The sequence below is a fragment of the Didymosphaeria variabile genome, assembly GCF_027946475.1.
Source record: "Didymosphaeria variabile strain IMI 356815 chromosome Unknown scaffold_6, whole genome shotgun sequence".
Classification (NCBI taxonomy): Eukaryota; Fungi; Ascomycota; class Dothideomycetes; order Pleosporales; family Didymosphaeriaceae; genus Didymosphaeria; species Didymosphaeria variabile.
The window spans coordinates 1,748,679-1,773,211 of record NW_026611625.1 but is presented as its reverse complement, the minus strand read 5'-3'; the positions used below and the strand labels follow the sequence as shown (position 1 = coordinate 1,773,211).

Below are 24,533 nucleotides of genomic sequence, written 5' to 3'. Positions count from 1 at the left end.
GCTATTCAACGCCACAAAATCACCGCAACATTCGACTTTGAGTTCCGATTACGAGGAATAGAAAGAACAGGACACCATGGCGTCACGTTGGGCAGACGACGATGTTGATAAGGCGGAGGATCTACGCCGGAAGAAAGAGAAGGAAGAAAAGAAGCGCCTCAAGTTCCAGAGGCAACAAGCCGAACAAGCAGCAGCAGCCCGAGAAAGAGAAATGGAATCACGCCCAGCAAAGCGGCGACGGTTTTCCGATAACGCCGCTTCCCAAGAAGTCATTCCCAAGGAGCCACCAGCAGAAAGGACCTTACTATGCTTTGAAGGCGGAGGCTGGGGACCATGCCGACACGTCTCCAACTTTGAAACCCTGAACAACATCGAAGAAGGCTCCTACGGTTGGGTTTCCCGTGCGCGCGAAATCTCCACCGGCTCCGTCGTCGCGCTCAAGAAAATAAAGATGGATTACCAACGTCAAGACGGCTTCCCCATCACCGCCCTTCGCGAGATTACCATTCTCCAACGCGCGCGCCACAAAAACATCGTCTCCCTGCACGAAGTGCTTTCCGGTTCGGATCCCTCCGAAGTCGTCCTCGTCATGGAGTTCCTCGAGCACGACCTCAAGACGCTGCAGGAAGACATGCCGGAGCCGTTTCTCGCTTCCGAGATAAAGACGCTGCTCAAACAACTCACATCTGCGCTTTCCTTCTTGCATTCAAATCACATCCTTCACCGTGATCTTAAAACATCAAATATTCTTCTGAGCAACCACGGCCACTTAAAGATCGCGGATTTCGGCATGGCGCGCTACATACCACCTCCCAACGCACGCCTTACACAGCTCGTTGTGACGCTGTGGTACCGCGCCCCAGAGCTCCTTCTGGGCACCGATCAATACAGCACCGAGATCGACATGTGGAGCCTGGGCTGCATATTCGGCGAGCTTCTCCTCAAGGAGCCCATCCTACAAGGCAAGAACGAAGTCGACGAGCTGAGCCGTATATTCGCTCTCTGCGGCCTTCCCACGGACCGCAACTGGCCTGGGTTCTGGCGCTTGCCTAACGCGAAAGGTCTCAAGATACCGCGGGACTCGGGCGCAAAGAGTGGAGGTGTGATCAGGACGAAGTTCCCGTTCTTGACCAACGTGGGGGCGGATCTACTTATGAGTTTGCTGTCCCCCAATCCGGAGCATAGACCCACCGCAGATGAGGTGCTGGACCATATGTACTTTAGGGAGCAGCCGAAGCCAAAGCCAATGGAGATGTTTCCTACGTTTCCGAGCAAGGCTGGGCAGGAGAAGAGGAGGACGAGGAGTCCGAATGCGCCGAAGAGGGGGCAGGCGCCTGGGATGCAGAATGTGGACTTTAGTGGCATCTTTGCGAATCGAGAGGAAGAGCAGGCGGGTGCAGGATTCCAGTTAAGAGTAGCATAGACAAACAGTCGGAAGGACTCAAATGGATTAGGCGTAGCTAGCCAACTGTTGCCACGCTACGTTGTATGTCCTGGAACATATTCGAAGCGCGTCTCTCCCAGATCGCTATAGCCATCTAAATCAGAGAGGCATTCAACGTCATAACATCAAGACAACATGTAGGGGGGCCTCTGAATAGCCCACTGCGCATCTTTAACCGGTGCGGCGAGGGCGGCGACCTTTGTCTCTCCACCTTCGTGCTCATGCTGATCGCTTAGTGTCCCATTCACCTATACCTGCTTCTTACTCCGGTTTACCAGGGAACACTGGATAGCGAAAGCTTGGGACTCCCAATTTGCCTTGCCAGTCATGGTTCTTATCTGTGCTACTGGCGATGAGAGCAGGTCCACCACCGGCGAAAGCGCTATGCTCATGTCAGCCTGAAACACGATGGATAGTGGAATCGATGATCCGTACATGCTCCACACATCGCAACCGCAGCCGAGGAAAAATGGAGGGGGGCGAAATCATCTTTAGACATCAGAGGGCAATGTGATACCGTCCACCTGCACATTGGCCCCTTTCCGTCCTTCTCGGTCCATGTATCGGCACATTGAAGGTCAAATGGCCACGGGGCGAGGTTAATCTGAGGATTCCGACGCAACGATTGAGTGGTGAAGATCTCACTTGCGCCAGGTACTGCGATGGGGACTGTACGAAGGCGCGATCAGGACACCTCCCTCTGAGAGGCGAACAGAAAGCCATGGTGAACACGCTGGCGAATGCAAAGTCAATTGCGGAGATGGCCGCAATCGAACAGGTGTAGATGCGCATGGTGAAGCTTGAAAGAAGACACAATCAATTTCTCCAGGGCCACTGAAGCTGAGAATGATGAGGTTGTCGACATGAGCAGTAATCAGGAGTAGATGGCGCAGACGAGGTCGTTTTGGAAATTGGCGGAGTGCACATGCACTGCGGGCTTTAGAATTGTGGGAATGGGTCACATCATCGTGGGATGGCAGTGGTGTAAAGCTCAATCCCGGGAAGCTGCGTTCGAATATCTGAAAAGCAAGCTGGAGTCTCACCGGAACACTTCGAAGACCCACGAGAAGTGGGAAGGGGGCAGGTAGGTGTACAAACATTTATGATTCTATAAGCCTCCGCACGATGACAGGCTTTGACAGAAGGTACTGTGCTGTCAGTGCCCTTTCCGTGCGCAAGGACCTGCATCCTTCCCAACACTACGTGAAACATCTGGTACTGTGTTGCCCTCCTAGGGTACCAAGGGGTATTTGCAGTTTTGTGTTAGTACTTTGCGATCATGTGAAGCCAGAGGTTGCATTGCTCTCTTGCCTTATATTATGATAATATCATATCCAGATTTGTGCTGTAGCGCAGTCACCAACAATATATTGAAGCATCTACCCATCGGGATCATCGGACGAAAGGACACACAGATTCGGAAGGAGCGAAACAGCTCGATGACAATGAAGTCTTGATTCTCTATCTGAATGATGCTGACGAGCAAGATCGGGCAGAAGTGCCCCACCCTATGCAAATCCGACCGTTACGCCAAGGGTAACAAAAGCCGAACGCCGTGCAATGTAGTTAGACCTCATGTGCCGTTCAGAAAATTTCCACTAACTCCCTTGAATGGAGCTCTGGATGAGCTATCGACATTTCGAATAAGTCAAACCCGTGGTGTTCCACTAGCAGTGGAAGCCGCAGCCCTGACGACACTGCACCTTCGTCAGCATCTCATCATTTTTCAAGTAACTGGGTGTCACTCACCTCAGGAATTTGCTCGCAAACCTCCTTGTTACAGTCCGGCTGGCAGTTGTAGAACCAGCATGGCCACTTGGACATGCACTTGTTCATGTGGTCGTGGCAGGACCTGCAGCGGCCGTCGAAGACGTTAGAGGTCCAGACGCTGTTGTCGGCAACTTTGGGAGCGGTGGCGTTGTTTTCAACGTTGTCGTGCTTGCTAGCCGGGCCTATGGTTGAATGAGCAACTTTCTTTGGAGACAAGGTTGACTATTATGGGACTTACTAGCGAAGGCACCGGCCACGAGAGCCGCGACGGAGATGAGAGCGACTAAGAAGCGCATGTTTAAGGTATCCAAGGGAATTTGGGGTCGGAAGAACGATTTGGTGTGGTTAAATGATCTTTTGCTATTAAGCGTAAGCAGAAGTCTCCAGGTGAGGTGTTGGAGGGTATTTATACGAAGGGCTAAGTGGCTAAGGGAGCGCAAGAGCCACTTACTTGAAAGGTGAGAATTTGGGTGAGAGGGCTATTGGCCAATGAGTGCAGTCGAATATGGAGAGAGCTCTGGAGCGGGTGGACGAAGGGTTCCGAAGATTGTACAGAGAAGCTAGAGCAGTGCACGGGCTACTGTAGGTGAAGGTACTCACTGAAAGTGCTTCACCCTGTAGGAGTTGCAATTTTCTCACTTGCTATGCTCGGTCCTAGGTTTAGTAAATAGCAGAGGCAGGAAAGGTGTCGCAATGCAGGTAGTCTTAGCAGCTGTAGACGAATATGGTTTCGTGGGCTATACTGTACTTGACCTTTGGCCTCTACTATTTCAAAAGAATGTCTGATTAGCTGGGAGATTCGAATAAACAACACTATCCTCATTTATGTAGCTTATATACCGACGGCACCAAAACTCCGCGCTAACAACGAACGATCGCCTCCCATCATTATCGTGTCAGTTGTGCTCTTCACGCACCATCAATCATCAGTCTCCCTGGAGCCACCGCTAGAGGCTCATCTCCGCCCCACACAGATCCACATACGACTCAAAGTTCTCTGCTTACAGCTCCTTCTTCCTCTCCTGGCTCTTCTCAACCTCGGCCCGTTGAATCAAGTCCTTACCCACACTGACAGTCTCCCTCAGACCCCTCTGTCTTGCCCAAAACCTCTCCTCGGCCGTACTCTCGCTGAGACTACTCCTCCTCGCATCCTCCTCCAAGCTCTCCCTTGTAATTTGCTCGGAAACTTCCTTCAACTTCGGCAACCTCTCCAGACCCTTAAGGTTTTCCTCGAAATACTGCTTCCGAACAAGGAATCTGTCGCGGCGCTCCTTCTGCACACCGGGAGACGAGAGCTTGGAAATAGCTATGCGGATACCGAAGCGTACAACGAAGAAGATGTGTTCAGACAGAAATATGGTAAGGAGGAGGGCCCAGGCGCGGATATTAGCTGGTGTGCCGTCCGGACCGAGACCGTCGTTGGAGAAGAGGTAGACAAGAGCAGCGGTGGTGAGACTGCCGAGCCAGGCGAGGAAGGAGAGCGAGTCGAGCCATGGGCCGATAGTGTCAGCACGCCAGGGTGTCGGACGCTGCATGTTTTGGCAGATCTTAATGGCATCGGCACGGAGCTCAACCCAGTCGTTGATAAGGAAGGAAACGCTGGTAAGGGGCCAAACGACGGAGAAGAGAGAGAGGTACCCGAACTGCAGGACCATCTCGCGAATGTCAGTGGTCACATCGTAGACTTCTAGTTCCACTTCTTCGCGGACGCGTTCGAGGAAAGCGGCATCCTCTGGTGGATCGTTTACAGAAGGGGCAGGAGAAGTTCCACCATTCTTTGCGGTGCGTTCAGATTGGAATTTCTTGTACTTGGAGGTGCCTTCGCGTTTGAGGTAGGGCACGATGAGCTCCATTCCTAGGTTCACGATTTGGGCGGTTACTGTGAAGTAGATGACTTGCTTACGAAGGCGGTCCGGATTGATAGTCCAGTCAGCGCCAGGACTTTGAAGTTGCTTTTCGTGCTCAGCGAATGGCCTGACCGTAAGGCTGAAGACGTCGAGGTAAGGCACAATGATATTACCAAAGGGAACGTAGACGAATGCCGTAAGGAAGATGGGCAGGTAGGACGTAATGAAGTTGAGGACAAAAATCTTCTGTGTAAGAGCGTTCTCATACGCAGCATGAGTCTCGTAGTTCTCGAAGTCAGTAAGCTGAGTGGCTAACTTGGTGAGGATACCGGACAGGATGGGCATGGTCGTTGTGAGGATACCAGTGGGAATGAAGACCTGACCGCCGTTAGTAGTACAACTAGACCGACGTGAAGATAGCTTACCAAGATCCACTTCAGTGGTCCATTATAAACTTCTGAGATAAACACCTCGATTCCGAAGCAGGTTGCAATCAGGGTGCCCAGCACTGAGGCAGCAGCTACTGCAAACGGGATCTGGAGGAGCTGTCTTTGCAGTCGCTTCTGAACCGAAAAAATTCCGACCTGCTCCCCTGTAATCGGATCCGTGGTGATATGCTCGTGTTGGAAACCCCTCCTCTTGTGTTCTATGCGTGATACACCACGGACACCCCAGCGCACGCCGAGATCGGCCTCTTGATGTTTCCAGTATTCGGTAAAGATTATACACCAAAGACAACTCACAATACCATATAAGGCTGAGAAGTGGCCAAAGAAGAGCCATGCAGCAGTACCGAAAGCCGCGGGGAAGACCAGGAAGGAGAAGTACGATTGCGTAAAAGCGAAATAGAAGGCAATCTGCCTAGTTTGTCAAAGATCATACCAATGAATCTATCACGTGTAAGCTTACCTTCTCCCCGAAACGGTTGCGGATCTCGTCCAGGTCCTCTGTCTGAAGGAAAAAGGACGATCTCCATTTCTTGATCCAATCAGCGTTGTATGCACGATCGTGCAACGCGAATATCGAATCCACGCCCTCCCACTCCCCCTCTTTTGGCGTAATGCCTGCCCCGCCCTCGGATACCGGGTTTGTGATGAGCTGGTATATAATACGTAGGCGCTCGGATTCGTAGAGGGGTTCGGCCTCGAGTGCTTCGCGGGTCTCTTTGGGAGGGGCAGCCGCTCGTACGCCGTGGATCCAGTCGCGGACTCTAGAAGAAGGATCATCAGGGAAAGCACACGATTTGACAAAATCTGCACGTACCGTGACCTGTATACTTCACCATATAAGTGCTCGTCGGACGCGACTCTCACAAACAGCAAAACAGAATGCGAGTCTCCATTGCGGACCTCTGTCTGCAACCCAATTGCGGAGAGAGCCTCAACGAGCTTCTCGAACTGCTCGACCGCCTTTGTCTTATCTGTGACGTCTTAATCCCAACCGCTTCCATATAATATTTTGTTGCACTTACCTGTCTTCAAAAAGCGGTAGACAACTACATAGTCAACGTCCATGTTCGTCTGTAGGGCCTGACTCTTCGCCATGAGGCCTGGTCAGCTCAAGTAGAGCTTGTTTACGTGAGATTCTGAAATTGAGAGGGAGAATATTTGTTGTAGAGGGACCGCGCCGCTCCAGCTTTAAAGGACAGGGAAGCTGTGTGATGTTCGACCAAGCTCCCGGTGCGGGCGCCCGCAGACGTCATAGGCGAGATCTGGATCCGCGGCCATCCCTGCCGCACATCCACATCATCGATATGGAACCTGTAGAACAAGGCAGTGCGCACACTCATAGAAGTGGCTATCATGTGCTGGTTCTCGCATCATGCAGCTCGAAGATCACGCGATTGAACGATCTCAGTCGGTTTAAAATCTCAGCTGTTTAACAGATTACTACATTTATCTCACATCAGGTTGAAAATCCATAATAACAAATAACAACGACCATACGATACACACCTTAACTGAATTGGGTATTTCGCAATCAAATCGTCCGACCATTTTCAAGTGTGCGCCGTTATAGACGGGGCTCTCTTCAGTAATAATTTCCACGTTCCACATTGTACATGGATAAGAGTAACAAGAGCAGTCCGTGATTTTAAAGTCCCATCCTCATCGACTCCGCTTGAGCCACCAGCAGGTTACAACTCCCTGTATGGAGACCATTTGTTGCACGTGAAGTTCATGACAGGTCGACTGAATCCATGGTGTGATCGTATGCTCTTATCTCAGGGGTACACGACGTAGAGCTCCCACGCTCCCATATGTTGAGGCGAACAATGACCCTTGAGCCGGTACTCCTCTCTTCTGGGAGAAGCTCTCGAAGGTCTGTAATGATCCTCAACCCGGTGCTCCTATGTTCTGGGACATGCTACCGGGTGTGGAAGCGTGTAATGATCTTCGATGCGGCATTCCTATCTCCTGGGAGGACCACGCCCTCGACTCCTGCTCCTGCTTCGACTCCGACTGTAGCTACCGTATGAACTGTAACTTGGACTCCTTCTACCACCAGCGCCACCGCCACCGCCTCCGCGCGGGGGAGAATCTCGCCTTCGGTAACCGCCTCTACTTCCTCCACCGCGCCTCGGCGGTGGGCTTCTCGAGGGCGATCGTGAATATGATATGCTTCGTCTAGGTGATCGAGATCGTGAGCGAGACATTGAGCGTCTAGGTCGGTATCCATGGTCATCTCGACCACCGCGGAAACCTCCTCTTCCACCTCTGGCTCCCCGGCCTCGATATCCGCCTCCGTATGCTCCAGGTGGCGACCGAGAGCGTCGGCGTGGAGAAAATCCTCGCCTTGGTCCGCCCATAGGAGGTGGTCGGTAACCTCCAGGTGGCCCCCCTGGGCGATGATCGAAATCGCGATCTCGGGGTGGGCCTCTACGAATTGGGGGTGGTGAGCGTGAGAAGCGGCGGCGGGGGAGAACGATTGAAACCAGGATCTTTGCTCCATCTAGCTGTGCTTCATGCATCTTGGCGATCGCACGTTCGGCGTCTTCGATCTCTTCGTACAGTATGTAGGCTGTTCCTCGATTCACGTTGACTGCAAGATTAGCTGCGAGGCCGCGCGAGAGGTCGTTGATTTTACTTACAGACGGGATTCAGGGGCAGCTTGATGTCTTTGATGGATCCGTAGCTGCCAAAGATCTCGCGCAGGTGGCCTTGGTTGACGTTTTTCGTGAGTTGCTCAATTACGATCTGTTCCCAATTAACGGTTTATTCGACGCAAGGCTTGGACGATATGATCTGTCCCATGTGGAAGTAAAGCATATGCTCACCTTCGAGCTCCGCGGGGCTGGAGATCCGCTCCTTCTGCTTGGGCTCCCTGCAAGGCTCCTGCCCCTAGATGACCGCGAGCGTGTTCTGCTGTCTGGAGTATAGCTGCGTCGTCCGTTGCGACGCGGAGACTGCGACCTCGTGGGCGATTGCGATTGCGAGCGTGAGCCGGAGCGTGTGAGGGAGCGTTGCGGAGTCCGCGACCTCGATCGATCGAAAACGGAGCCTCTTGGTGATCGTGTGCGCGAACGGCCGCGCGATGCGCTTCGACTGAGGTCGCGCGCTGGCGTAGGTGATTGAGGATCAGAGGGCATGATAGCTGCGAGCCAGTGGTGTATGTGGTCTTGCCTGTCTGTTTGTAAATCAGCAGTATCGCGTCGAACAGAGCATGGTATAGCGACTGAAGCTGAGCAAATCGATCGGGAGCTTGGACCAGCGCGAGCAGCAACACGTGATTGGCGTTCCCCGGTGCTGTTCCGTTTGCGCTCCATGCGGCGGCGGCGGGACTATCCAGCATAAAGGATACTGCTAGCTACTTGGCTCTTCATTGTGAGCACCATCTGTAGAGTTAGTATAGGCGGTACTGCCGCAATGAGAAGTCACGACTGTCCGAGTGGGATATATGTGCTGATACGCAAGTATATGGGCACAGTGATTTCTGATGCAGTCTTTGGCAGAAGCTCGTGACTATAGCTCTCCGACATGGCAAAGCTCTCGGCTTTACACCGTTTCCAGCAAAACGCCTGATGGGGCATCCATGCCATGCTGGCCAGGTCTTCACGCCTCAGGCTCACCTCATCGCGTGAAGAAGCACGTTGAGCCTCAGATCGGCGACTGTGCATAACATGGCCAAGCAGTGATGGCGCCGCTCTGGGACCAATCGACCATAACCTAGCACGAATCCCCACTTCACTCGGCGCGCTGGCAATGGCGCAACGGGTGCAGCCAGCGTGATGGAGTGCCATGGATAGCTGGACTGCGTCCGTGACAGTGACGGCCGGCGAGGGAGGCATAAATAAGGCGGGGTTGCAACTCGCAGGGCGGTAGAAAAACCTCTTGCCCCACCATCTGCGTCTGCACTAGCCCCCCGTACTGACCTCCTGCTTTCTGCCTTCTTGTGCGCCCAACAAGAAAACCTTCACCGCTCTGCATACGACCCTATACACTACCTGCCTGCTTAGTCAAGCGTTCCTCCCATCCCGCCACCTGGGTTCCTAACCTGAGCCTTCCGTGTTCCTTGCATCAGTCCCCTCTCTTTAGCATTACCCCTCCACAAGCTCCCGTAGCCCGCACAACCCCTCCATCATGTCCTGGCAAGGTGAGAGCAAGGCATCGACGCGACGAGGATGAAGCACTGACGGTTACCCTAGCATACATCGACCAGAGGTACATACCACAAGACTACCTGATAAGAGATTTATTGATCCGTCTGTAGCCTCGTCGGCCCTGGCAACATCGACAAAGCCGTCATCTGCGACGCCGCCGGAAGCGCCATCTGGGCCTCGTCCGCCGGCTTCACCGTACGTCCATGTTCTATTCGCATGCAGACATCCTCGAACGATGAAGGACTTTTGCTACTATAGCTCTGGGAGTACCCTGGCAATGTTAACACCACCAGGTCTCTGACGCTGAGCGCAAGGCAATCGCCGATTCTTTCAGCGACAAGAGCGACCCCAAGGGTGTTATCGCAAATGGCATCAAGATCAGTGGCGACAAGTACATGACCATCGAGGCATCAGATGACTCGCTCAAGGCCAAGAAGGTACGCACATGCTCCGCGGCGCATACAGTCGCGATATGATTCGGCACACTATCAGTCACCCCTGTATGGACTCGGAAACTGATCAAAGTCCAGGGAAAGGAAGGCATCGTCGCCTACAAGACCACACAGGCCCTCCTCATCGGCCACCACAACGCCGACACCCAGACAACCGTCGCTTTCAACGACGTCGCCGCGCTGGGCGAGTACCTCAAGAAGATGGGCTACTAAGCGCCCTGGGTTGGTATTTTATGCTCTTGGAATCGATAATTACATGCATGCCTCTCCATTGAGGTGACGTGGGCCAGACGTCTTGGAATGAGGGGCCGCACAGACAGACATGAGAGATGAACAATGATATGGAAGTTGGAGGATTTATCTCTGACATAGCGAAATACAATAGCACGTGTGGTTTGTCAATAGCAAAAGGATGGACGCAGTATCATCAAGGAATCTCCAGAGCAATTCTAAAGTGGTCTGGTCATACACGTACAGCTGACTACCTTGCAGAGACTCTACGCCCTCGCAACACCATCGGTCAGCTTGAGATCATATCCTCATCTGCGCAAATCTTCTAACCACCTTCTCATAAAATGCCTTCTGCAACTCCGCGCCAATCTCCTCATTCTTTTCATCAACACCATCTCGCAACCCAAACGCCTGCGGCCCCAAAAGACACGACCGCACGACCGCCTCCACCGAAAATCCCAAGTGGCTCCTCACATACCTCAAAAACGGCTCCTTCACATCCAACAATCTCTTTCTCACGCCAAACACTAAACTCGGCTTCGCCCGCTCCAGATTCTCAATTTCCACAATAGCGTCGATTGGTTTCCAATATGCAATCTCCAGCAGGATCACACCCAGCGCGTACAAATCATACGACTTCTTGTATGACGACAAAGGCGAGGACGATTCACGTAGGCCGGAGCCCTGCACCCGCGGATGCCGATATATATCCGCGGACGCATTCTCAGGCGGTTTCTCTGTCATGTCATCGTTCATCGCCGGGCGCGAGTAGTCAAAGCCCGATACAAACGGATCAGCATAATTGACCTCCGCGGGTCCGCAGTCAGAGAAGAACAATATGTTAGACGAGCGCAGGCCTTTGTGCAGCCAGTTCACCGCGTGCAGGCGCTCGAGAGTCTCGGAGAGCAGACGCATAAGTGCGATACGGTCCGTCAGACTCGGCATATCGATATCCTTACTCGTAAGCAAAGTGTGCAAGGACATGGGGCGCGTGGACGGGTGCGCGGACGCCGGCTTCTCAAACACGAGGCCGAAGCGGCAGTGGTCTTCGCCTGTTTCTTCATTGATATCTTGGAAGTAGCCTAGGCAATGGGGTGCCCGGAATTGGTCTGTTCGGTTGTTTTCCTTGAGAAGCGCGGCGAGGGCTTTCACACGCTCGAGGATTTTGGGGTCGGGGCCAGTCGGCTGGAAGGGTGGTGGTTCGTAGGTTTTCCATTCGATCCATACGGAAGTTTTGCGGGCGTGGGGCGGTTGGTAGAAGGCTTCTTCGCGGTGGCTTTCCGGGGCTGAGTCTGGGTCGGTGGGGGAGAGGATACTGATGTGTGCGCGTGAGAGCTCGACGTTAAGGGTTTCCGAGGCGCTGTGGGAGAGCGCGATACTGTTTGTGAACTCGTCTGTGAAGACGTTGGGATCTTGGATCGCGGAGTTAAGGGCCTTGAATTGCGCGAGAGCAGCCAGGCTCTGCAGTCCTGGCTTGGATGTCTCCACGTATTCGTCGTCGAGGTCATCCAGGCCTTGGGATCGCATGTACGCTCGCACGGGGTTGGTCACATGCCGCGACCTTCTCTGTCCCCTCTTCATTTGGAGCGTCGTAGATTCGAAGATCTGGACGAGGTTCTGAATACTGCTGTTCAGTTGCATGATCTGGAATTCTGTGCGTTCCTGTTTAACGAACAGACTTTCCAGCTGCGCCGAATTCAGCATGTCGCGCATGAAATCGTTGAAGCTCGTCAATTTCAAGACCAAGCCTTCGATCTTCGTTCTGTCAAAGGTAGCCCATTTCAGCTTCCTAGGGACTTTCGTGCTCTTCTTCGCCCAGTCCACACTTTTCTTCAGCAACACCTGCGACTGCGGAAACCGCGTTCGGAATTCCGAATCAACTCTCCTGACTGTAGGGGAGTCGTCTGCAGGAGCATAAGCGGGTGGTTCAGGTAATCGACCATCGTGCTCTTCAACATAGTCGACTAACAGCGGCTTCGAAAGCTTCTTGTACTTCTCGTCCAGGCGCCCGAACTGGTGCAGAAGACGGCGCTGTTGGTCGAGTACATCGAGAAGCAGGCCTTTTGATGAATTTGAAATTAAAAGGTTATCATCTGTCTCGTCGAGGCGGACGACATCGGCCCAGTCGAGGAGTCGGTATTGCTCGGTTTTTAGACGCACGCGGAGGTACTGGCAGTCAGAAGGCATGTGCTTCGCATCTGTAATGAGTTCGTAGCCTGAAACTTATTAGAAATGTGGCTGAAGCGGAGGCGTACATTAATTACCCTGTATGCATCCTGAGAAGACTTGGAAGGTTAGTGACACGGCTGCGAGAGCTAGTTCTGCCATCGATTCTGAAGTCTAGTCCAAGTCTCGCAACACAGGCAGTCAAAGAACAGGAACGGAATGACCTCGAGCAGGCTGGGAATCTATAGGAACCGGAAGGGCAGCAGGCTACAACCTGAATCCCACAAGGCTTTGGCAAGGCCTTTCTCGTGCAACGCCGTGGCAAGCGCCGTGTCTGCCCTGGCGCTCAGCCTCCATCCATTACGAGGATCGCCATGCATGGGCGAGTCACCGACTTTCCTAAGTGTTGCGGACCGGTGAGCACAACAGTGGGATCTTGTGTATGGCAAGCACATGTGCGATGGTATGCACGAGGTACACTTGAGTTTAGTTGGTAGTCCTCATGGTGGTGGAGCATGGGATGGGTAAGCTTGTCGCGGGAGTCAAGCCACGGCTGCACTGGCGCTTGTGGCGTCAATGCACTAGCGTAGACCCTGGCCCACATGCGCCTTTTACTGTTCCGCCCGCGGCGAAGCTTCGATTCTCGTGTACCTAGGTACGGCCAGCGTCACGCCATGAATACTCACGCACTTCGATGACGGTGAACGGTAGTCCGATGCAACTCACTGGTATCCAGTATTACTAGCCTCACAAGCTCGAGTATATCCACGATATCTGACCAGTACCGACCTCGACACCGTCATGGTCCTCGGTCCTCTTCCATGGCGGAAAGCCAGAACCTCACCTCCAGACCCCTTTGAACCCGCACCTTTCGCTCGCCTCGTCTTCCAAGCTCCTGTGAAGCTACTGCTCTATCATGCGTACCATATGATCACCTCGCTGCGATCCGTCCCCACGCCGTCAAAGCCTCCCATACGCATAGTATGCATTTCCGATACACACGATCACGCTATCGACGAAGTCCCCGATGGCGATGTTCTCATCCACGCGGGCGACATGACCGTAGATGGTAGCATACCCGATATACAAAAGCAGGTAGACTGGTTATCCAGTTTACCCCACAAAGAGATAGTAGTGATAAGCGGAAACCACGACACGTACCTCGATCCACGCACGCGCCCGTCCCTATGCGAGGATCAGAGAGCCGGCACGATAGACTGGAAGCGTGTGCACTACCTGCAGCACCGCAGACTTAGCCTCAGCATCGAGGTGGAGCCGCCCAGCTCGGATAACGAGGAGACGGATTTGCTGGCAAGGGAAACGAAATCAAGGAGACTCAGGATCTATGGTGCGCCGCAGATACCGGCTTGTGGCGATATGAATGTACATGCGTTTCAGTATCCTAGAGGGAGAGATGCGTGGTCTGAGACTGTGCCGGAAGATACGGATATCCTGGTTACACACACGCCCCCAAAGTATCATATGGATTTGTCGTTGCCGAGTGGAATGGGCTGCGAGCATTTGGCGAAGGAGGTGAAGAGGGTGAAACCTACACTGCATGTTTTTGGGCACGTGCACTGGGGTGCGGGGCAAGAGGTCGTTTGGTGGGATGGGTGTCACGACGCTTATGAGAAGGGGATGCGAATCCAGTCACGATGGTTTCAGGGCTTGTTGAACCCTTACCTCTGGTGGAATACGTTCAGAGTTGTCTACCGAGGACTGCGTGAACTGATATGGGACCGAGTATGGGGCGGCAAGGCAACACACACCATCATGGTCAACGCTGCGCAAGTGTATGCCAATACTGGGAAACTAGGAAATCCTGTCCAGGTCGTAGATATTTGACGATTGTGCCTCACGACACCATATAGATACCACCATCATAGTAATGTGTAGATAATCTTCCATCACTTCATTCATGGGCGGCAAGTTCGTTGATTCAGAAAAGTTCTGTTGAACTGCCTTGACTATTTCATCCGAGCCGAGTTCAACATGGAGACCAGGCTGCAGTAGCCGTTCCCCGCGTAATTTTTGATCCGGTCATGAACACCATAAGCCATGCCATGCAACCTCCACCAGCGCCATAAAGAACCCCGCACAGGCTCAGAGACGGCGACCACGGCGACCACCCTTCCTTCTGGTCGAGTCGGACGGGGTGGGTGTGACATCCTCGATACGGCCAATGCGCATACCGGCACGGGCGAGAGCGCGGAGGGCGGACTGGGCACCGGGGCCGGGGGTCTTGGTGCCGTTACCACCAGTAGCCCTGATCTTGACGTGGAGGGCAGTGATGCCGAGCTCCTTGCAGCGGGCAGCTATCTCGAGTCAGTTTCCGACACTGCTTCCTTCTACAGTGTTCACTTGACGTACCAACGTCCTGAGCCGCCAACATGGCAGCGTAAGGAGAGGACTCGTCACGGTCAGCCTTGACCTTCATGCCGCCGGTGACACGGGAGATGGTTTCGCGGCCCGACAGATCGGTGATGTGGACGAAGGTGTCGTTGAAGGAAGCGAAAATACGGGCAACGCCGAAAACAAGCTCGCCCTGCTCAAACGGTCAATACGTGTTCCCACGCTATCGCTTGCAGATTCAACTTGCCTCGCGGACCTGGGGTCCAAGCTGTCACAACCGTTAGCACAAGTCAATCGTCGCTGCGCACGATAACACACACCTGGATGTTCTCCTGCGCACCGCGCTCGACCTTCTTCTTGGGAGGCATGTTGACTGTGGAATTAGTTTGTCGGAGGGGTGGGCGTTGGTGGTGGACGATCGAGGTTCAAGAAGTTCGCGCCTCGCTTGCAAATTGCTGTGTGTCGGCGACAGAGATTTTCCGAACCCTAGCGCCTCAGCGCCGAACTAAAACTTCTGCAGCTTGCGGGTCCCTTTCTCATTCCCAGCCGCCATGCTCAGGCTTTCAACACCTCACTGCAGCCTCAATTCGGGCGCAACATTGTCACCATGGAGGCAAAGAAGAGCATCGGTATCATCGGCATGGGGGACATGGGGAAGATGTATGCCTGGCGCTTAAGTGCGGCCGGCTGGAAGTGAGTCCCGCTGCTCTGGTTGCGTGGACGGGCGATGTCCGGATTCTCTCGGTAAGTCACGCGCCCCCATCGTTTCCCATTCTCTTGTTATGATGACTGTGAGTGCATTTGGCTCGAGTGTGACGCGTGTCTGTCCTGTCGCCGTCTTGGTTGCGGGTAGCAGGCACGTGCTGCCAATGATGTGAATTCTCGCTACCTAATATATACACCTCTGATCTCCGTCCAAGTTCTTCCAAGTTTGCTACAAGCTTGTTTCGGACCCTGCTGACTGATTGCCTCATAGAAATCCCGTTTGAATCATGCTGTTGTTGCATATGCTAACCTCCAGCTCAGAGTCAATGCGTGTGACATGCCGGAAAGGTTTGAGGCATTAGTGGAGGAGTTTCGGAGTAGAGTAGGACATCCATCATGTACTTCGTATACCAATAGAGCCGTGCTGAGCTTGTACCAGCCAAACGTTGAAATCTTGCGAACCGGTCATCTCGTGTCTCGAGTTAGCGACTATATCATCTACAGTGTCGAAGCGAAGAACATCGATGCTGTCGTGAAGCAATTCGGCCCTTGTATGCAACACCGTCCCATCCATGTGTGTCATCACTAACAAGTGTCACTAGCAACTAAGCTCGGCGCCATTGTAGGAGGTCAGACATCTTGCAAAGCCCCAGAAATCGCGGCCTTTGAAAGACACCTCCCTTCCGATGTCCACATCGTCTCCTGCCATTCTCTGCATGGACCCAAAGTTGATCCGAAAGGGCAACCACTGGTCCTCATTAAGCACAGAGCCACCGACGAAGCTTTCGAATTCGTAGAGATGGTGCTATCGTGTCTAAACTCGACCCACGTCTATCTCACGGGTGAGCAGCATGACCGCATCACAGCAGACACACAAGCTGTAACCCACGCTGCCTTCCTCAGCATGGGCGCTGCATGGAACGCCAACAACCAGTTCCCTTGGGAGACTGCGCGCTACATCGGTGGTATAGAGAACGTCAAGATCAATATCACACTTCGTATTTATGCAGCGAAATGGCACGTCTACGCAGGTCTTGCAATCCTCAACCCCGATGCGCAGAAACAGATCAAGCAGTATGCTCAGTCAGTCACTGAGTTGTACAAGTTGATGCTTGGCGGCCATAGAGAGGAGTTGAGGAATCGTATCATGGCGGCCAGAGAGGCGGTCTTTCATACAGCGAGGCCTAGTAAGCAAGAGATTCTGCTTAAGGAGGATGTGCTGAACCAGTTCTCGCTCGGTGAGTTACCCGAGCAGCGACTTAAGAACAACCATCTTAGCCTGCTGGCCATGGTGGACTGTTGGTGGAAGCTGGGTATTGTGCCTTACGATCATATGATATGCTCTACACCGGTACGTTCATCACTGTTCATCTTCTTTGGCCCTGATCGCTGACAGTCTACAGCTTTTCCGCATGTGGCTCGGTATCACTGAGTACCTCTTCCGCAACAATAAGCTTCTCGAAGAAGCCATTGATACTGCCATCGATGACAACACGTTCCGCCACGATGACCTGGAGTTCACCTTTGCAGCTCGCGACTGGAGTAGCCGCGTTACGCTGGGCAACTTTGATGGGTACAGAGAGAAGTTCGAAGCTATTCAGAAGTACTTTGAGCCTAGGTTTCCGGACGCGACGAAGGTGGGCAATGAGATGATCAAGACGATCTTGGCACAAACGAGGGAGAGGGAGACGTAGTGGTTATGTTGTTGAGGGTTCAGGTCTGGACTGCGCGGTGCATTGCACGGCATATGGGATACTGATACATGTACTAATTAATTACGTAACCCAACTTGAGTCCTGATACGCAACCGCATTCACGTTGTTCAAGGCTCATCGGCTGCCATACCACCCCTACAATGTGTACCGGAAGCCCGGCAAGTTCTCCCACATGATAAGATCCCTATCAGCCTTCAATCCTGACCGATGAGGTAAATCAAAGGTCATGGTGAGAATGATTATGACATTAGCACCAATAGAAGTTTAGCAGGAATTCCATCTGTCAAGACCGGAAATCATACTTTAAGCTGGCGTATATGCCAGGCAGATACTGAGGCGCGTCTTGCGAACTGAGTTTCTTCGCAAACGAACCTCATTTGTTTGGCATTGTCACCATACTTCCAAGATCGAAGAGATTTTGGAGATGCAGAACGCGATTTTATCGCCAAGCTTGAACCTGCCATTATCAAGGATGAGAACGGCAAATTCGTCTGGGACATCGACGAGTTTAGTTTCCTCCGGATGATTGCCCTACCACGAAAGACCCAGGTCTCTGGCGCCAAGGACAGTGAGACTCGACACAAAGCCTCTTTGAGATTGTTCTCAGCTTATGTCAAGTACCAGTATTCGACTTATCCAATATCACCTTCGTGGAAGGAAAAGAGGTATCATGGTCATTGACCCATTGGTTAGTTGAGAGTGTGCTAAAGCAGCTTTGGACATCTATCAGCATCACCAAGGCTGAGGGCGCAAAATAGAAGCTATGATACATTCGCACGTTGATCACGATATGGGTGCTCAGGGCCGCTTCGAAGGCGAGCCAGGTCACTACATCCCCATTCTTGCTTGTGGATTCCCACTAAGCAGAGGCCCGAAAGAACACATCGGCACTAGTTTTGGAAAGGCATACAGTATTGGAAAAACATCGCTCATTCCATCCAACACTCCCGTTCAAAAAGCTGGAGAAGGACTGATCATCGATGGAGTGGGCATCGTCTTTCAGAGTGGACTAGGTGCTGGGACACCTACTGTGATCAATTTCTACCTTCCAGCCGTCTAGGTTCGTTGTATACCTGAGACGGTAAGCAATTGTATACACAACATTGTCACCTTTCAAGGCGCTCAAGTTCGAGACGCAAGAGCCTGGTCCCAGTACCTCGGTGACCATATTTTTCTCTTTGGCTACTAATCTGATGTAGTCTTCGACAGCCATGACTGGCCAACATGGGACCAGTCCGAACTCATCACGCGACTACCAGAGCAGCGAAATATGTATGACTACATGCACGGTCAGACCGTTCGCAAACGAACACTAGAATTGGCTACGTTAAGATCGCGAAAAATTATGTTTACCCTGCAAACATCTCCAGGGGCCAGGGCGTGGCATTGTCGAGGGTTTTACGGGTCTCCTAGTTACCAATGTCAAGGGATCCTATCCCAAAAAGAATTCTGGGTTGACGGGAATCCATGCGTTTGTCTCAGTACCTTCCTAAAGGTGAAGGCGACCGGTAGGTTGAATGTATTGGTGGGATCCTGCCTCTGCATGCGCAGGCGGGGAAGTTCATTAAACGCGGCAATTGACGGTTTGCGGCAAAACTGCCTGGCAATGCGATCGCTGCCTCTCCTAATGATGACACTGTAAAGTTACTCCTGACTACTGTATATAGGAACCTAGGATACGGCGCTGAAAACGCAACCTGGTGTAATTCCTATCTCAGAATTTAGGCTGAGGATCAAGCCACCTCGTTTGGGTGGTGGCGAAACAAAGTTGGGTCTGCAATCCAAGACTGCAGATCTTTGACCATTTCTTGCTATGCATTGGATGGGTAAAAGGCTGCTGGGGCAAGCTTTTCTCACGATCTGCAATTTATGATGATGAAGAGCGCTGGAAGGTTCTCATTGGCAATGATGTTCTGAGGGGAGCACGCGAAGTTTGAGAAGCAGACTGGGAGAGTAGAAGTACGGGATTTGTTTTTGAAGTAATTATCTCCATATAAAGGGAAGCAAGGGGTCCAAGTCAGCTGCAGTTATTTACACATCTGGTATTTAGGTTCTGAATCAAGAGGAGACAGATACGCCGCCGGATCCCATCCAAGCCCATGCGGCTGTGCTGGCTATGGCCATCATCAAGGTACTCTAGTAATGAGAAAAAAACTACCCTGCTGCTTGTTATTGTTGGTAGGCGAAGCACGATGATGAGGCCAGGGGAACATCCCTAGGCCCCATGGTCATGTCCACGAGATTGCGTTTGCTGCGGACCTGGGCCGCCTGTAAGCCAATTCGAACGATAGATTTGGATACCAAAACACTATCTCAGACGCAAAATCGAGGTATAAGTGAATCCACCGTTCTTTTGTCTGGGTCCAGGTTTCCAACGATTTTCTGAAGCTGGAGGTAACCAACATCTTTGGCCATCATTTTTCCCTCATCGCGCGACCAGATTGGCATCGCATCTACAAGGTGGGAGGTGATTTTTTGCGCGACTGTTGGATGTATATCACAATACGGGTGACCGAACACGAAATCGATGTTCAGCAAAAGCTCCTGCTTCGCCTGCGCATAGACCAGTAGAGTGTCTAGTATAAGGCGTGTGCAGATACAAGTATGACACAAGAACAGCATATCAAGTGTTCCCTTGGCCACTTGTTATTTATATGGTGATAGCTGGAGTATGCATACATTGCAGATGTCTGAACCTGGTCGAGTCGACTCTCGCTGCCGCGAGATCTGAGAGTTATGTGACTATCCACCTGTCCATCATCCTCAGATGCTGGATCCGCGCAATAACAAACGCTTGCGTTAACGAGACATTCATATTCAGCAGCCTCGGACTGTCTGCTCGTTGTTAACATGTCAAGTAGGTCGCAAAGAAACTTCTCGGGAACTAGTCGGTGTATAAGCCTCAAGTTGAAGGACATAAGCGTTGATAAGGAATCTCCTAAGAAGGCAAGACTTAGGAGCGTTCTTGTAAATCAAAATGATAGTCCCTTTTCTCACTATGTACACCTCATCCCCGATATAGTAAAGTAACAACATACCATTGATAATCGCGTTCTTGCTCTTTGTGTCTTGCAATTCGTTCGCGAGTACGTGAAGTTTGCATTGCTTTTTCACGTCCTTATAGCTAAGCAAATTCAAGTTCCTGTACCTTTCATTGCACAAGGGCGTCACTGGAATAGAAGAGAGCTATTTAGGCTTTGGCAGTGCTCGGTTCGTAGAAGCCTCACACTTGCGCGTCCAATTCTTCCAATATCCACCAAGCGCTCGTCAAGAGAATACTATTTGCTGACAAATGAGGCCCTTGTGTATCTAGAATGTGGCCGACCCTAACCGGGACTTTTCGTTAGATGGGCCGCGTACTCTGGGAGAGTGCTACTAGGGCTAGCATGTATGCATTTTGCTCGTCTGGACGCTGATAGAGCCTCAGCTACGGCCGCCATGATGGTTTGCAATGTTGGTGATAGAGAACGAGGAACGGGCATGAATGTGTTGAGGAACTCGGAAGTGTAGAGATGGGAGGAGCATGTTTATGAGGAAAGTGCGCCCGGTTGGACCCTTCCACTACTGGTGACTAGCGCGAGGCCCGCAACGCGCTGTCATAGTCATGTGTGGACATCGAGGCTCTCTTTTGGGAAGCTTGTTATAAAGGTTTGCCGAGAGCGATGAACCTGGCTGATATGAGTTGCGGGTTCGAAACGACGAGGTCTATTATTAGATTTCTCCATAGGTAAAGTACATCGGCACATTGGCCTTGCGAAACAGCTACTTGCAAGCTAGGGTATCAGAGGAAATATATGTGCCCGATGGTTCTGAAGAAATTTTCAAAGCAACAAAACTCCAGACAATGCAAGTCATACCAGGAACCGGCCCAGCGCTTAGAAAATCAAGGACTCCTGGCTCGGAATATTGACGTCCCATTCTTCCCCTTCCCCCGCGGTCCGCCCAACAATGACCTTACTCCTCATCATGGTCATATGGTTCATATTTCCGGCATAAACATGCTCATTCGCGATGTGATCCATGAGCGCTTCCGCACTGCCGTAGATGCCAGTCACATTGCCCTCCACACTGCAAATGACGCAGCCAAAGTTACACTCCGTTTCCTCACCCGCACCATTCCGCCCACCAACTGAGTAGCTAGTCTTCTTGACGTGCGACTTTGCCAGGAAAGACCAACGATATCGGATCCCCATCGTAGAAGTACGAATCTGGTCATCGAGAATAGCCTCCTTTTTGTTTTTCTTAGTCGGATGCGGGACGCTGCATGACAGACCTTCGAAAAGGCAGTGGCGGCATTGCCATGCCTGACTTGACTTGAACATCCCTTCTGGTCTTGATATGAGAACAAGACCCTTACTTTCATCTTCGCGGGTTGCCCAGGCGCCTTTGCAGAAGCCCCAGTAGTTGTTATCTTTGCACGGACGTCCGCTCATCATTTTCTCTTGCGCGGCGGTCGTGATGGTGGATATCACAGAGGGCGTGACGGAAAGTTGAGATGACGACGGGACGGGGCGGAGAAGATGGAGCATAGGTGCCGTGTCGAGGTGAGAGCGGCCGCGAGGCTCAGGAGATGCACACCGACTGCCATACAGACTCCTGGTATCACTTGAGGGTGTATGAGGACGTTCGAACGCGGACGTCGGTGTGAGACAGCGTGGAAGAGGCTGACGAACAGGAGACTCAGTGCGGGAATGGATATCCGTGCGGCAATGAATCTGGCCCACGGAAGAATGCGCGCGGGATCTGACTTGGCGCATGGGAGAGTTCGTGCGTGAGTTTACTTTACGAGCCGGAGATTGGGTGCGCGATGAAGCAAGAGAAGCGTAATAGCGTTGCGGTTTCATAGTGTCGTCCGAGCAGAAAGGCTTTGTACCATGCGCAGAGCTTGGCTTGCTCGGAGCGTATTGGGTCGGAGGAGAAGCCAATTCGGTAGGCAACGCTTCGGAGGTTCGCGAGGACCTAGTGTCACAGTGATATAGCGACGGAGGATTGGACGAATATACAGTGTCCTCCGAGATACTAGAGCTTCCAGCTGATGTTGATGACCATCTCGACACTGTGGGTACAGGTCGAGGTTGCTGACGTTGTTGTTCGACCCATTCGTTCAATCGACGGTTGTCGTCATGATCGGGAAAGCTGTGGTTGTAGGCGGAATACTCTGTAGTTTCGCGCTTGGGTAATGGTGGCAGCTCCTTGAGCAGTCGAAGTGCGTCCTTATGAAGCGCCATGGAGTCACGCTGATGCTGATAAATACCTCCTAGCGCGGCCAATGTGTCCCTCTTCGAATGGTCTTTGTTACCAGTCAATTTTGCTAGCGCGTCTGCTCTACCGCCTTCTATTCTTAATGTCTGACAAGCTGAGATGATCTCGTCCACGTACTTCATGTCAAGAGCCCGCTCTTGTGATATCGTCCTCTGTGGGGATGGTGAGTAGCGAAGTGCTGGTGAAGGGGTATTGCATTTGGCTACAGAAGCGAGGCACTGGTCGTGGTTTTGAGTATTGAGTCCAGCCCTGCCCCTACATTCTTCGTAAAAGTAACGGACTAGAAAGGAAGATAGTCCGGTAGACGAATCTCCATTTGCAGGGCTGCTAACCGGATTGGGACAAGAGACACCCGATATGGAACTAGGTGAGATACTCCGCGAGGCTGGCCTTGACGTAGAAGAGCCGCGCGGATCACCACAAAGGTCAATCGTGGCGGAAAATGCACAGAATGAGGGCCTCTGCAGGAGAATCCTCTGTTTCAGTCCATTTAAAGCGTCGATTGCAGCTTTACGATTCGTGACCGCGGCGGCTTGGAGTGTGTTGCAATCAACCACAGCATTTTCATACTTAGCGGCAAGTTGCAGCTTCATGATTATGTCGGTCTGTATCACTACAGCGGTATGAAGCAACCTGTCGCGTGCAATAGCTGCGATGCTGTTAGTAGAACTTCGCTTGCTCGGACTTCGGAAAACGTGGTGGGAACGGACCATCTCCTACACGGACAATATCTCCGAATCGCGCTTCTTCTGCAGAAAATCGAAAACTCAATTGAAGCTCCGCAGTCTCGAGAGATATTTGCAACCGTGTTCTTTTGTCTTGTTCAAGGTCGGTATGATGCAGAGATCGTTTCTTCTTCAGATTCGCGACCATCCCAGCCGCGCCAAAGAAGGCTGATATGACGGCAGCAACAGCCCCGAGGACCTGTATGAGTGACGGAGTCAATCATGGCCACATCGAGATTTGTGGTAGCTTTGTAGGTGGCTGTGCAACGAAACGTCAGGGGAATGGAACATACTTGCATCTCGGATGAGAATTCCATGGTGCTTGGCGGCTTTGAAGGACCGGTACGGAACCGATCAATGCTGTTGTCGTGCAGGAGATGGGGTTTGAGCCTCTAGAGGTTGTTTGGACTTCGACTGTAGTGAGTAACGACAGGATGACCGGAAGCAAGAGTTAGGCGTCTTGATTCATACTTCAAATACCACAGGAATACCTGGCCGGGATGCCTCGTAGTAGAGCTGCGTGACAGCCATACACTTGCGGATTTAAACAATGGAAAGACGATAAGCCTAAGACTGATAGAAGAGATGTTGAGTTATCAAGTACAACTCATGCTTGAAACATCATCCTCAGCTTCGATGGTACCGTCGGTCTACGAGGAGCTGTCATGCTGCTGGGCTCATCTGTATGGAGCTCTGTGGATGATGGCTGAAATTAAACGTATGATTTACGAAATGGTGCAACTCCGCGTCGCTGCAGGGGCCGCGTTGATTGAGCCTTGCATTCGCAATGGTCATGGTAGCTCGAATTAGGACTGTAATGCCTTACAGCAATAGACTTAATAGAGACGTGCGATCCGGTTCATGTGCTCTCGCAGGGAATAGCGGGGCTATGGTTCGTCAGATATCGAAAAGAAAGTGATGACCAGAACACCTGAAGCTGAGGTCTGGGGCTCGGAGGGCTGAGACGAGATCTAAAGGTCGATACCGATGTAGCGTGCCTGATCCTGTGAGCGGTTGACGGTGGAGAGAGATGGTCGCGTAAACCTGCACACTTGGCGTAGGTGACGGTCATCATCAATCACCATGACAGGATGTTCCGCATTCAGATGTCACTTTTTGATTCAAACGTCCCAAAATACCGGCAGTTATCTTTCTTAATTCTTCTGTAGTACGTTACGCTACATCTCCCGAGAGATGATGTCCTCGAATAAGAACTGTACGTCATCACACCACACACAAACGCTCACTCACGGCTCAAACACGC

General features: G+C 52.1%; 9 protein-coding genes across 9 annotated transcripts; 4 read left to right on the top strand and 5 right to left on the bottom strand.

The window, feature by feature from the left end:
• Nucleotides 1–76: 76 nt before the first annotated feature.
• On the top strand, nt 77–1,423 carry N0V89_008490 (uncharacterized protein; the record flags this gene model as incomplete). The annotated part of the gene is made up of 1 exon (XM_056217245.1): nt 77–1,423. The coding sequence occupies one exon, from the start codon at nt 77–79 to the stop codon at nt 1,421–1,423; it is 1,347 nt and encodes a 448-aa protein (XP_056068801.1).
• Nucleotides 1,424–4,215: 2,792 nt separating this feature from the next.
• N0V89_008489 (uncharacterized protein) lies at nt 4,216–6,605 on the bottom strand (the record flags this gene model as incomplete). Its single annotated transcript, XM_056217244.1, has 5 exons — nt 4,216–5,439; nt 5,487–5,918; nt 5,971–6,271; nt 6,325–6,481; nt 6,533–6,605. 5 exons carry the CDS (start codon nt 6,603–6,605, stop codon nt 4,216–4,218), a joined length of 2,187 nt encoding a protein of 728 aa, XP_056068800.1.
• An 823-nt stretch (nt 6,606–7,428) lies between these two features.
• On the bottom strand, nt 7,429–8,013 carry N0V89_008488 (uncharacterized protein; the record flags this gene model as incomplete). The annotated part of the gene is made up of 1 exon (XM_056217243.1): nt 7,429–8,013. The coding sequence occupies one exon, from the start codon at nt 8,011–8,013 to the stop codon at nt 7,429–7,431; it is 585 nt and encodes a 194-aa protein (XP_056068799.1).
• Nucleotides 8,014–9,641: 1,628 nt separating this feature from the next.
• Nucleotides 9,642–10,326, top strand: PFY1 (profilin, required for normal timing of actin polymerization in response to thermal stress; the record flags this gene model as incomplete). Its single annotated transcript, XM_056217242.1, has 5 exons — nt 9,642–9,654; nt 9,707–9,722; nt 9,772–9,856; nt 9,955–10,098; nt 10,192–10,326. The coding sequence occupies 5 exons, from the start codon at nt 9,642–9,644 to the stop codon at nt 10,324–10,326; spliced, it is 393 nt and encodes a 130-aa protein (XP_056068798.1).
• A 318-nt stretch (nt 10,327–10,644) lies between these two features.
• Nucleotides 10,645–12,672, bottom strand: N0V89_008486 (uncharacterized protein; the record flags this gene model as incomplete). The annotated part of the gene is made up of 2 exons (XM_056217241.1): nt 10,645–12,560; nt 12,609–12,672. The coding sequence occupies 2 exons, from the start codon at nt 12,670–12,672 to the stop codon at nt 10,645–10,647; spliced, it is 1,980 nt and encodes a 659-aa protein (XP_056068797.1).
• Nucleotides 12,673–13,311: 639 nt separating this feature from the next.
• On the top strand, nt 13,312–14,355 carry N0V89_008485 (uncharacterized protein; the record flags this gene model as incomplete). Its single annotated transcript, XM_056217240.1, has 1 exon — nt 13,312–14,355. The coding sequence occupies one exon, from the start codon at nt 13,312–13,314 to the stop codon at nt 14,353–14,355; it is 1,044 nt and encodes a 347-aa protein (XP_056068796.1).
• A 258-nt stretch (nt 14,356–14,613) lies between these two features.
• Nucleotides 14,614–15,230, bottom strand: RPS14B (ribosomal 40S subunit protein S14B; the record flags this gene model as incomplete). Its single annotated transcript, XM_056217239.1, has 3 exons — nt 14,614–14,825; nt 14,881–15,055; nt 15,183–15,230. 3 exons carry the CDS (start codon nt 15,228–15,230, stop codon nt 14,614–14,616), a joined length of 435 nt encoding a protein of 144 aa, XP_056068795.1.
• A 239-nt stretch (nt 15,231–15,469) lies between these two features.
• TYR1 (prephenate dehydrogenase (NADP(+))) lies at nt 15,470–17,261 on the top strand (the record flags this gene model as incomplete). The annotated part of the gene is made up of 4 exons (XM_056217238.1): nt 15,470–15,555; nt 15,889–16,118; nt 16,170–16,918; nt 16,971–17,261. 4 exons carry the CDS (start codon nt 15,470–15,472, stop codon nt 17,259–17,261), a joined length of 1,356 nt encoding a protein of 451 aa, XP_056068794.1.
• Nucleotides 17,262–21,157: 3,896 nt separating this feature from the next.
• Nucleotides 21,158–21,811, bottom strand: N0V89_008482 (uncharacterized protein; the record flags this gene model as incomplete). Its single annotated transcript, XM_056217237.1, has 1 exon — nt 21,158–21,811. One exon carries the CDS (start codon nt 21,809–21,811, stop codon nt 21,158–21,160), a length of 654 nt encoding a protein of 217 aa, XP_056068793.1.
• Between the last annotated feature and the right edge of the window lie 2,722 nt (nt 21,812–24,533).